The following is a 13,399-nucleotide window of genomic DNA, read 5'->3' on the forward strand; positions in this document are numbered from 1 at the left end:
GAAGGAATAATCAGTATTCTCAGCCGACTCTTCTGTGATCTGAGCAAGAGGACAAATGAAGAGCAATTTTTTAATGTTTCCTGAGGTTTTGCGAGTGTCTGAAAGGGGGATGGTATTTGGAGTACTTATAGGATTAAGACCGTGTTTCTATTAACTGCCGGCTTCTTGAGTGGAACTCCACAGTCGCATTTATGTGACAGACCCGAGTGGGGAGTCAAATCCGTAATTCTCCAAATGGTGGAGCAGATGGGCCCAGGGCTCTTTGTGCATGGGTCAACAGGCTACCAGCAGTGGTTCTCGAAGGCGACTCGGAATCATAGCAAGCTAATGAGCGACTGACTTTTGGGTCAGGGAGTGTGACAGACAGATGGGTAAACACGCTGTGTTTATTGATGACTCCCTCCTTCACACTGAGCTGGGAAGAACAAACTCTTCAGTTGCCTGAATAGATGCTGCACACAGCCTCACCAAGAATGCCAGCCAGCATTTCAGAGATCTGACTAGTAAGAACTAGTGATGTGTTGAAGGGATCTCCCGCATTTTTCTCCACCAGTTTAAAAACTGTGAAAGGGGAGAAGACAGTTCGGAGACATTATCACGGGTGGGGTACACAGCTGTTGCTGTCTTCAAGGGAGTTAAGAGGTACTTGTGAATGCCCTTCCTTTCTCATTACCACGAATGCTTCCCACCTCTGCACTCTTCTAGTTTTTCCTCCTATTCCCATCTTTCAAACATGCATCAATTTCGTTGGCATCATTTGTTTATTGTGTGCTTCATTTTCTCTTTGTCCATGGGGGACAGAAACATGCTTTGTGGGGTTGAGGGGGTGGTAAAACAATGCCATCAGATATGAATATTCTTAAAATGAATAAGACAGGAGTGCCTGGCGTGCTCTGGTCCATGGGGTCACGAAGAGTCGGACACGACTAAACAACTAAACACCAACAACAAAATGAATAATATGGGCAATCATGCTGGGCTCTCCAACACTGTGTCTTTGGGCTCAAAACCATCTTATTTAGGTTTTTGCCTTGGTTTAGGGAAGTATTTTGGGAGGTGTCTGCTGCCTTTTTGACTAGGTATTACAGTGCTACCTCGGGTTACAGACGCTTCAAGTTACAGACACTTCAGGTTACAGACTCCACTAACCCAGAAATAGTACCGCAGGTTAAGAACTTTGCTTCAGGATGAGAACAGAAATCGTGCTCCGGCAGCGGGAGGCCCCATTAGCTAAAGTGGTACCTCAGGTTAAGAACAGTTTCAGGTTAAGAATGGACCTCCAGAACGAATTAAGTTCTTAACCCGGGGTACCACTGTATTTGGGGAGGGCATTAGGTTGTTTGCGTGGTTTTACTGGAAAAGTCAAGTACATGCCATTGAGTATTGCCTATTCCTGCCTTCCCTGACCTGATGTACTCCAGAAGTTTGGACTACAACTCCCATCAGCCCCAGCCATCATCATCAATGCTCAGGGGATGATGGGAGTTGTAGTCCAAAACATCTGGAGAGAACCAGCTTGGAGAAGGCTGGCTTACACCAACAATAGCTCTGTCTCCTGGTTTTCAGACAGGGCTTCCCCGTCCTCTCTGGAGATGATAGGGACTGAACTTATGACTTCTTAAATGCAAGGCATCTGTTCTGCCACTGTACTAGAATCCTCCCTTTTCTGTGCAATGGAACTGTTTCCAGACACTACCTGTATGTTTTCAACTATATCTCCTGAATTATGAGCGGATGAGATATTTTCCCTTGTTCAAAGGTATATAGTGAAAGTTTGAGCAGCCATGTTGTTTGTCTGGGGCGGTTGTAGAACCTGTCAGTGTTGGATTTACATATAACCTAAACAAGCTATAGCTTAGGGCCCCATCCTCTTGGGGCCCCCAAAAAACATTTAAGGGGAAAAAACCTGGATGTACATTTTCAATTGTATTTCAGTTCAACAATTACTTGGATAAAATAGTTTGTTATGTGCAAATGGCTTCAGATACTTATTAGGTTCAACACAAAAAGGCGATAATTTGTTGTTGACAAAGTACAGCTGAACATATAAAGCACTCCGTTACCTTCAGTAGCTTAGGGCCTCATCAAACCTAAATCTGGCCCTGGAACCTATAGATTAGTATACGCAGTGAACCTCCGCAAAATGTATGTGACGTACGTTTTATGCCGAATAAAACTACCCTAAAACATGTTCCATACCAGCAACTGGCTATTGAACTGCTTGTTTAGGATTCGTGAGCCTAGTGAAATGCAAGCAAACGTTGCCTTGCCATCCATCATCCATCACTCAGTGCATCACCATTTTGGAGGCTGGGTTTCTTTTTCCCTGTGGCCTCCTTCCTTTGCAGTTAGCAGAGCAGTGAAACAGTTTAACTGGTGCTCAGTGCCAGTGACCCGTTAGAGGAGAGATTGCTCTGAACAGCCCAGAGAAGCTTCACCTACCCTGAGGCAGACCTTCTGTTCTGGGGGAAGCACTGCCAAATATTTGGTTTGGACATTGAACCTGCAGATGCCGCTTTTGTGGTTGCCATGCTTGGTGGGGCAGTGCTGGTAGGTGAGGAGTAATGTGGATTTTGTATCGTGCTGATAAATCCTTAGCACATAGTCTGCCTCATCAGTTTAACTTTAATAGGAGAGACTAGCTAGGTGCTGCTGGGAAAGGAACCCCCCAGGGATAATGCAACCATTTGGTGGCGCTAAAGGAAACTGAAGGTGCTTCCTTTTAGAGGGAAGGAAAAAAGGAAGGCCATCTTGCGCCTTGTGCCACTGTTGTTATATTTAATTGATATTGCACCATCAGTGCACATGATGCTTTACAACACTGATGGGAAACTTGTGGTTGTCCAGGTGTTTTTGAACACCAGCTCCCATCAGCCCCAGCCTGCATTGCCTATTGTCACGGATAATGGGAGTTGTAGTCAAGTAACATATTGGAGGGCCTCAGGTGGGAGAAAATGTCACTGTCTCGCTTTCTTTGTATCAGGCTGCTGTTAAGAGAGTAGGAACAGGAGCGATAAACCTGCTGTCAATAAGTTCTTCCACCTGTATTTTATTTTCGATCCACCCTGCCATTTGTGTCTGTATCTTGAGGGTCTCCCCCCCTTACAAATCAGCCTTTTATTGGGGAGCGCTGCTGTCACTCAGATACTGCAAATTGCCTTTGATGCAAAAATATCCCTGCGGCTAATTAGAAGTAGCCAATTTAGTACTTCCATTCTCCTTTTGTTGGAAAGAAACCTGCAGACATTGCTAATTGAAAGTGCATGGGCAGGAGCCAAGTGCAGTCTCCCCCTTCCATGCAAGAGGATGTATGAGTATTTTCATTAGACAATAACTCAAAAAATAATTTGTCCTTTTTTTCTTTTTCTCTTTTATAGCTGACATATTTTTTGGGAAATATTTCCTTGGTGGATCCCAGCAATTTGGTTTTCAACTACAAAACACTCTTGATTCCCCTTTTTGATAGCCAGTTACAAGTTAATTGTTTCACCCATGCGTTTTTTTAAAACTATTAAGATACTTTGGAACGTTATCATTTTCAACAACACTGCCATGATTGTGCAAGGTAAAATATACCAGAAAGAATTCAATAGGATGTGTTGCTAGTGTGTGAAAACAGTCGAGATTCAAGGATCCCAAGGCGTGCACCTCCAGATGGTGGAGACATCAGGGGCCATCTTGGTGCCCGGCCATCTTCACTTGGTCGCAAGTGGCCGATAAAAGGTAAAGGTAAAGGGACCCCTGACCATTAGGTCCAGTCGTGGCCGACTCTGGGGTTGTGGCACTCATCTCGCTTTATTAGCTGAGGGAGCCAGCATACAGCTTCCGGGTCATGTGGCCAGCATGACTAAGCCGCTTCTGGCGAACCAGAGCAGCGCACGGAAACACCGTTTACCTTCCTGCCAGAGTGGTACCTATTTATCTACTTGCACTTTGTGCTTTCGAACTGCTAGGTTGGCAGGAGCAGGGACCGAGCAACGGGAGCTCACCCCATCGTGGGGATTTGAACCTCCAACCTTCTGATCAGCAGGCCTTAGGCTCTGTGGTTTAACCCCCAGCGCCACCCATGTCTAGCCAGGTGCAGAATGTGCCTGACAAATTTTGCACTGTGCTTACAAGCACTTCGCTTCCTCACAAAGGACACCTACCTGTTCACAAAGGCTCTCATATTGACATGCAGATAAGGTGACCAGCTTTGTTTCTTTTCCTTTCGTTTTGCAGTACTCCTTAGCACATGACTCTTTCCTCAACAGTTCACTTCCCTTTAGTGGTGGTGGGGACTTCACTTGCTACATTTATCTTTGTCAATCAGCTGCTAAAGGTACAGGAGCCCCACATTCCTCTTGGTCAGCCAACTATTAAAGGTACAGTGGTACCTCAGGTTACATACGCTTCAGGTTACAGACTCTGCTAACCCAGAAATAGTACCTCGAGTTAAGAATTTTGCATCAGGATGAGAACAGAAATCGCACGGTGGCGGCGCGGTGGCAGCTGAAGGCCCCATTAGTTAAAGTGGTATCTCAGGTTAAGAACAGTTTCAGGTTAAGAATAGACCTCCAGAACGAATTAAGTTCTTAACCTGAGGTAAGGGGGGGAGGCATAGCAAACTTAGCTCCTTTCGAAATTCAGCTTGTAGTGCCTTGAACTGTTTTACTCTGGTCTTTCAGAGGTTCCTGAAGTTAAGATCAGATAATATTTGCAGTGGCTCAGTTCTCTTTCCCCCCAGGAACACCAACCACTGTGTTGCTAGGCATAGTCAGCCCTACTCTCAGAATAGTAACATTAGACTGTCTTAGTTTGGTGAGGTGCTCCAGCTCTCTAAATAAGGGAATTCAGGTTGATAATGCAACGGCAGCGAATTCATTAGCATGAGCTAGCTCCCATCTTGCCTAATTTACCCTGTGTATGCCTCCTGAAAGCCCTTGAAGCAGAGAGCAAGGGGTGGAGGTTACCGTCGACACTCTCCTGGGAAAAGAGGCAGAGATGTGGAATTTGTACGACGTTGTGAATGGAAAATTAACTACAAAGGCAGTTAAGGAAGGAGAACCACGAAGCAAACTTCTTGCTCTGAAAAGCTTTTATTTCCTCCGGGAATAAGAGTAGGAGGAGAGATGGTGGTTACAAAGTCAAAGAGCAAAACAACAACAAAAGCATCTTCTAATAAGCAGAGATGTGCTGGAGGTTACTGCCCACATGGAGAATTTATTTGAAGCTGTGGGCCAGAATTAAGCATTAAGACTCACACTCATAATAGTTTAAGGTTGACATGTGCCCTACTTACAAAAGTCAGCCCTTTGTCTGAAGCCATTCCCTGCTCAAGTCCAATCTAGAGCCATAAATGCACCATAGATATAGAGGTAAAGTAAAAAAAAGGTAAAGGACCCCTGGACAGAAGGTCAGTGGTTTGAATTCCCACGATGGGGTGAGCTCCCGTTGTTTTGTCCCAGCTCCTGCCAACCTAGCAGTTTGAAAGCACGCCAGCGCAAGTAGATAAATAGGTACCACTGTGACAGGAAGGTAAACGGCGTTTCCGTGCTCTCTGGTTTCCATCACAGTGTCCCATTGCTCCAGAAGCAGTTTAGGCATGCTGGCCACATGACCCGGAAAGCTGTCTGTGGACAAAAACCAGCTCCCTCGGCCTGAAAGCGAGATGAGCACCACAACCTTTGACTGGACTTAACAGTCCAGGGGTCCTTTACCTTATTCAAAGGCAGATTCATTTGTGCCTATCTGAAACCCTTGGTGCTTCTACATCTGTTTTCTGACCCGCTCATAATGCACATAAATCTTTTGACAACAGTCAGTGACCAGTCTCCAGCCTTTTAAGTGATCCAGGTTTTTCTTTTTCGTCAGCCTTGAACAACTCTGGACGCTCTGGCCTCGAGGGCTGTGGTAAGAAATGGCTTTGGGGAACAACACGCAGCGAAGTTACTCCATCATCCCATGCTTCATCTTCGTCGAGGTGAGTGCAGCTTTGGGACTTCTGGGTCTGGTGGGATGATAAATGTTAATGTCATCGTGCTGGGTTAGACCTGGAGAGAAAATGCATTACATTTGTTGATGGGACCGTGATCCCGAACACATTGACTTGTATGGATAGCTCAGTTGGTTAGAGCACGGTGCTGATAATGCCAAGGTTGCAGGTTCAATCCCCGTATGGGACAGCTGCATATTCCTGAAGGGGGTTAGACTAGATGATCCTCAGGGTCCCTTCCAGCTCCTATGACCTATTATCTAGGCATAGAGTCAGCCTGCAGGAGTGTATTGATTTGCTGGTTTTGACAGGGCTTAAGATGACTAGGCCTATGAAAATATGATCATACTGTTTCCATTTTCGTGGCAGGTCAAATTTATATTTTGAGTTACAAACCCTCGTGCGTACGATTTAAAAAAAAATACAATTGGTTCAAACTTGATTTTATCTCTTTGTCTGAAACTACCTAAACAGAGGAGGTTACGTGGTATAGAAGGTGGAGATTATTATGGAGGGTTAGAGAGAGTGCTTTGATTGTCTGCAAGAGGAGATAACGATGATGATGATGATAAATTTTATTTGTATCCTGCCATCCCTGGCCAAGGCCGGGCTCAGAGTGGCTAATATCATAAAAACAACACAATATGCATAAAAACAGACATTAATTAATTAAAATACATCTTAAAATTAATTCTTAAAATTAATTCAGACAAAATTAATTCAGAGATGCATCTGATTCCGTGTCTGTGCTTAAGAGCAACGCAAATAATAATAATAAAAATAATAAAAATAATAAAAATAAAAACCCTCCACATGGAAAACCAGCATGTCAGGAAGAAAGAACCTTCTTAACTTTGCCTTTTCCCTGACACATTATTTTTGTGTGTGTGGATGACTTCCTTTCATGCAGAAACATTTGGCGGTGCCATCCCCCTTGTTCCAAATCCAAAGTGATACAGTCTAGGAATTAATTTGTTTCTTTATCTGCTGTTTGTGTGAACTGTGCCTCAGTCTCCAAGGAAACCCTGAGGGTGTTTTTCCTTCCTTTCACAAATCTAGGCAACAGGCAAGGGAATAAATCAATCTATCATTCCTTCACCCAATCAATATTTTTGTAGGGAGCAAAAGAGATACACCATGTCTCTGAAGTAAGATCTTTTAATTTATAGCCAGCCACAACTATCTCTGAAGACTTCTTTCTCTTTTTTGGCCCTCTAATGTGTGAATGATGAGTCTGTCTGAAAGTGCAGGTGAGAGAGCTATAAATTGGCCTTCCTGTAGTCAAGGCTGACATGAACATAAAAATAAATCAAGGAACAGCATTTGGGGGAAATGTGAGCTTGGTTTGCTGTTCCGAATATCCTTCTGCTCGCTACAAATAAAGCCAGCATTCACAATTGATTTAAGGAGCAGAATGAAAGTGTGTGGCTTCTTTAAGCAAGTATGTACACGCACATACACATACACATACAGAGATGTCTACTAGTAGTCTTGTTTATAGATTCTCTTAAAAACACATTTCTACAATTTTGTTAAAGTTACATCCATGGTAACACCGGAAGCCACCTTATACCAGGTCAATGTGCTTTCAAACTGTTACTGCTTTATGAGAGGGATTGTGTGGTTAAATTGTGCTAAATTGCTCTGTGGCTCTACAACATTAAATCAATTTAAAAAAAATATTTGGAGTTTTTGTGGTTTAGAAGTGATGGGGAATGAACTGAAAGGTATGGGGTGAGCGAATGGTTAGCAGGAAGGCATGTAAAGCACTCTACAAGTGAATCAGGATGAATGCAGGATGAACGGTTATGGTCATATAGCTATCCTGCAAACATATCAGCACAAATCCTCAGTAAAGACCAAATATAACCTCACATCCATAAGCTTTCTGCAAGCTCAATGAACTGGTTGTCTGGAGGAACCCTTAGAACAGTGATGCAGTACTGTTCACATACACATGATTGCCAGCAACTCTCTAGGGTTTTGGGGAGGGTCTTTAACCCTACTTAAAGACACCAGGGTTTGAACCTGGGACCTTTTCGCATGCAAAGCCTGCACTGTGCCACTGAGCTACAGTCAGTATTTCCCTGTTGCTCTCTGCAAGGTTGTTGTTAATAAGCAGCCGGGGGTTGATCTATGAAAAGAGCAGTTAGCTGCCCACCACATGATAGAAATGTATACTGGAAGTCTGACCATAAAGATGAGCTCTTGTTGAGAGCCAGCCCCAACTTCACTTCCCTGTTTTCAGCTAATTTTGCCATTTTTGTTTGCACTTTGGCACCTTCGTCTGGGCAACTTGCCATTTGGAGCTTGAGGGTTTTAAGCATGACATTAGGTGAGAGGATTGGGCATGAGGATTGGGTTGGTCTGCCCACTGCTGCTGTGTCAAGGCTTCAGTGAATCCTCTCTCTTTCATGGTGGGATGTCAAGAAGCAGAAAACCAGAAGAGTTCTTACCAAGTACTATATTTTTCGCTCTATAATATGCACTTTTTCCCTCTTAAAAAGTAAGGGGAAATGTGTGTGTGTCTTATGGAGCAAATGCAGGCTGCGTGGCTATCCCAGAAGCCAGAACAGTGAGAGGGAGGGCACGGGGAACCTTCATCCTCCAAAAACTACATGCGTCTTATGGTCAAGTGTGTCTTATGCAGCGAAAATACGGTAGCTTATTCAGTATTCACAGAGAGAGACGAAGGAATGTGGCCTCTCGTAGATAATGGCATTGCTCCAAGTAAAGTCCCACCCCCTTACCCCTTATTCTATGTCACTCCTGTGCCGGCTGATGTGTGCTTTCTGCCTCTGAGCTTTCTGTTCTATTACCCTCAAGGCGGGGACGCGGGTGGCGGTGTGGGTAAAACCTCAGCGCCTAGGGCTTGCCGATCGCATGGTAGGCGGTTCAAATCCCCGCGGCGGGGTGAGCTCCCGTCTTTCGGTCCCAGCTCCAGCCCACCTAGCAGTCCAAAAGCACCCCTAAAAGTGTAAGTAGATAAATAGGTACCACTTTCTAGCGGGAAGGTAAACGGTGTTTCCGTGTGCTGCACTGGTGCCAGCTCGCCAGAGCAGCTTCGTCACGCTGGCCACATGACCTGGAAGTGTTTCCGGACAGCGCTGGCCCCCGGCCTCTTAAGTGAGATGGGCGCACAACCCTAGAGTCGGACACGACTGGCCCGTACAGGCAGGGGTACCTTTACCTTACCCTCAAGGCACGCCTGGTTCTGGGAGAGGGGGGTTCAGGAATGCTTTCAAGAGACACTGAGCCCGTTAGCTGTCTCTCCCCGGTGCTTCTTTTTCCTGCTGCTCCCCCAATATTTCCCAGCTTCTCCCCTCTGCAGCCTCCACTCTCACCTTCTGCAAACCACTGTTCTAAATCTATACTGTCCTCCTCTTCTTGGAAAGGTACAGAAGGGGGGGGCAGTTCCCACCATTCCTCCTCAGTCCAGCCCCTGACATGCTGTCATGATCACCTACTGCGTGTTGCCTTTTCCTTATTGCTATCTAGAGTGATAGGATGTGCAGGGCATTCTCTCTCTCTCTCCCACGTAAAAGGCCAAAAAAACTTACCTTCTCCTCTGCACCTACCCATGCCCATACCAGTAAGCGGTTCAGGAGGAAGAGGTGGGCAGAATTGCAGAAGTGCTCGTTGACCCCTGGGACAGGATTACATAAATTGGGCTCCAATCTGAAAATGAAACAAATATGCAGCCGCATGACAATACACTTAAAATATTAAAATATGACAGTATTACTAAGAGTAAATAATAATAATAATAATAATGCCTTTCTGTGTCCAGTAATATGACAAGTTTTACATCCCAAGATCATTCGCATCTCACTTTCAGTTCCTGGGTTACATATTATTACATATTCTGACCTGGAGCTATGTGCTGTAAGAACTTGTGGTGTACTACTGGCTTTAACAAATTCCTTTTTACGTCTGGATTGTGAACTTTTCAGTAATAGAGAGGATGACTGAGACATATAATCTATAACAGCAGAAAGGTTAAATCAATGTTTCGGTCCTTAATTGGAAGAGCTGCTTCCTATTTAAACTGGACAAGAAGGTGAAGCAGAGGCTCATTAAAATAGTTCCCAAGCATTTATCAAACCAGTACCTAAGGAACTCAGAAAACGAAGATTTTTGAAGACACTGCGATCAAAGAATTATCTTCAGCTGAAAATTGCCTTGTGGGATTGTACCGAAGGTTCATCTAAGCCAGTGTTTCCCAACCTTTTTTGGGCAAAGGCACACTTGTTTGATGAAAAAAATCTCGAGACACACCACCATTACAGCCCCGTGACGTCAGCGCGCAGCGTCACGCCGGGAGGGACGCACGAAGGTGTAAGTTTCAATTTTTTCCCCTCCCCCTTGCCGGGGAACCTCCAAGCTTTGGGGGTGGGGGGGGAGGAGGCAGCAAAGCGAGACAGGAAGGAGAGCGCGGCTTGGCTGGGTGAGCTTTGGCAGGGGCAGGGAATGAGAGCCGCGAAGCGGGCGCTGCGGACGGAGGCGCTGCCCGCCGAGCTCGCAGGCAGCCAGGCAGGCAGACGGCGAGAGCCCCGCGCTGGGCGGCCTCTCCTCGCTGCCCCGCCTCTCGCCACCTGACTCGCCCGCCTCCCTCCAGGCAAAATCTCGCGGCACACCAGGCAACATCTCGCGGCACACTAGTGTGCCGCGGAACAGTGGTTGGGAAACACTGATCTAAGCCACAGCCTTCTTTCCAACAATGACCAGACAGAGATCTCTGAAAAGCTCGTGGCATCTGTCAGTCAGAGGAATACTGCCGGTCCTGGCTAATTACCACTGCGAAACTTAATGTCTGTGTTCATAAGGTCCATTAGGTCCAGTCGTGGCTGACTCTGGGGTTGCGGCGCTCATCTCGCTCTATAGGCCGAGGGAGCCGGCGTATAGCTTCCAGGTCATGTGGCCAGCATGACTAAGCCACTTCTGGCAAACCAGAGCAGTGCACGGAAATGCCGTTTACCTTCCCGCCGGAGTGGTACCTATTTATCTACTTGCACTTTGATGTCCTTTCGATCTGCTAGGTTGGCAGGAGCAGGGACTGAACAACGGGATTTGAACCGCCGACCTTCTGATCGGCAAGTCCTAGGCTCTGTGGTTTAACCCACAGCGCCACCTGCGTCCTCTGTGTCCATACATAATGTTTAAAGCAGTGGTGAAAAATCTATGATCCTCCAGAAGGTGCTGGGCTCCAATTCCCATGAGCCTCAGCCAGCATGGCCAGTGGTCAGGGAAGATGGGGGTTGTGGTTCAGCAACATCTGGAGGGCCACAGGTTCCCCATCCCTGAATTAAACCATGCTTTAGCGATACTTGCACAACACATGCCTCTTCCCGCACAGTTGTGAGAAGGACTTCTGCAGCCTTTAGTTTCACATTCACAACATTCTTGCTTGCTTTTACCAGAGATCGTGGTTCAAAACAAACTTGTCAGTTTCAGAGCAAGCCAGCTTCAAACTATGGTTTATGAAACTGGCTTGCTTAACTAACCAGCCAGTTTAATTACCAGCTCTGTATCCCTTGTGGCTACTATTTATAGATGGATAATGTTTACGGTAACACTCGCAGATCAGCCTTTTATTTAAGTGCTAGCCTGGTAACCATACGGTGACCAGGAATGGAATGCAGGCTAGTCATTGGGGAGGAATAGAGTGCTTTGTTCTCCTCTGTCCATAGTATAGAAACCAGCAGAAAAGTACAGCAGACTGTCACCTCTCTGCCAGCCCTAGACTAGTAAAGCATTTCATGGGCTAGTAACTCTTATGACCTTATTTAGAAGGCTGCCATAGAAAGGCCCGCCATCATTTTAAAAAAGCTATCACTGTATTTGCAGCAATAACAGTAGTTATGCATTTCATGAAAAAGTACTGCTTTTTATTTCTTGGGAACTTAATTAAATTTTGTCACACAAAAGTTTACAAATCTCTTATCATAAATCTCCCCTCCACACCACTTTAGGAATATTTCCCCCAGAAACTAACCACCTCCCAATTTCTTAAGCCTTTCTTTGTGGGTACGATGCAAACTTTTGATTCATTTATTTTCCTTTTTTCTGTATTACTTTCAACTTCATGATTCTAAATATATCTTTGATTTATAGAACATCTATAGTTAGATATCTCAGCCTCAACAATTTTGAAAACTAGCTAAAGCCATGCTGATTCTTCCCTCACCAAGACTTGTTCTTCTGTATGCTTCATAAATGGTGTTTTCCTTTTTTTACCTTGTACACACATTAGTTTGACAGGTCTGGATTTTTGACATTTGTTTAATGGTGTTATATCAGTTGTCTTCCAGTCTTCATGTAAGAGGTGGACTTGACTGATAAGTATTTGTTTGTTTATTTATATACTGCTTTTTGGCCCAAAGGCCTCCAAAGCAGCAAATGGCGTATTAAAACAAAATATACAGTAAAGTATAATTAAATGCAGTCAGTCAATCGAAACAATATAAAATATGTTTGTTAGTTGAAGAATAATGTCACATTTTGGTTCTTTAAGAGGTTTTGTGTGGAATGCTTTCTGGTTTTGGTTAATTGTTCATTTTCATGTGTCCGTTTGTCTGGAGATATTATATCTTTGGCATCTTTACTTGACACAGCTCTTTGCTTATACGGTCGTACCTTGGTTGTCAAATGGAATCCATTCCGGAAATCCGTTCGACTTCCGAAAATGTTGAAAAACCAAGGCGTGGCTTCTGATTGGCTGCAGGAGCTTCCTGCACTCAATCAGAAGCCATGGAAGCCATGTCGGACATTCGTCTTCCAGAAAACGTTCGCAAACCAGAACACTCACTTCTGGGTTTGCAGCGTTTGGGAGCCAAAACGAACAAGTACCAAGGCGTTCGGCAACCAAGGTACGACTGTACCACAATGGTTCACACCCAATATCATCAACTCCAAAAGCCAATGAATTTTTTTTAATGAATCCATACCCATTTCCAGGTGTAATCCTTTGCAATGGCTTACCAGTTGAGTGCACATAACCTGAAGCAGTTCTGAACTTATTCAGTAATCGTTAGTAGATTCAATTTTACTATAGGAGTGTTCCAGCATCAGTGTACTAGAAATGAGTCTCTATGACCAGACAAATCGCCAAGGCATGTGATTTGTGATGGTACTAATGGGATGTACATATCTTATCATTCTTTCCTCTGATGAAATTAGAAGGCATGGGGCGGGGAAGACTGCCAAGGCTTAAAAGTTAAGCCATGCTGCAGCTCTGCAGTTCAGAATACCTCCTGATTGGCTCCTTTTTGAGATAGAGATATTGCCTGGAGAAGAGTATCGCAAGCTGGAAGGAAACTGTTCTTGACAACTCAATTTATAACACACTCGAGAGAAACTAGGAGATTTTGAAGGATAATTAAAACCAGAGTGACATACTGGGAAATGCATCAAAGTATGATGGTG

General features: G+C 44.8%; 1 protein-coding gene across 4 annotated transcripts in view; it reads left to right on the plus strand.

Annotated features, from left to right (window-relative positions):
• The window catches only part of PLPPR1 (phospholipid phosphatase related 1), a 152,401-nt gene that overhangs the window by 99,900 nt on the left and 39,102 nt on the right, over positions 1-13,399 (plus strand). For all 4 annotated transcript variants that reach the window (XM_082205144.1, XM_082205142.1, XM_082205141.1 and 1 more), the window contains one exon: positions 5,854-5,962. In XM_082205144.1, coding sequence (XP_082061270.1) covers positions 5,900-5,962 — 63 coding nt within the window. In that variant the 5' untranslated portion in view covers positions 5,854-5,899. The remainder of the gene's footprint in view (positions 1-5,853; positions 5,963-13,399) is intronic.

Source organism: Podarcis vaucheri (assembly GCF_965113315.1).
Source record: "Podarcis vaucheri genome assembly, chromosome: 17".
In the NCBI taxonomy this organism is placed as follows: Eukaryota; Metazoa; Chordata; class Lepidosauria; order Squamata; family Lacertidae; genus Podarcis; species Podarcis vaucheri.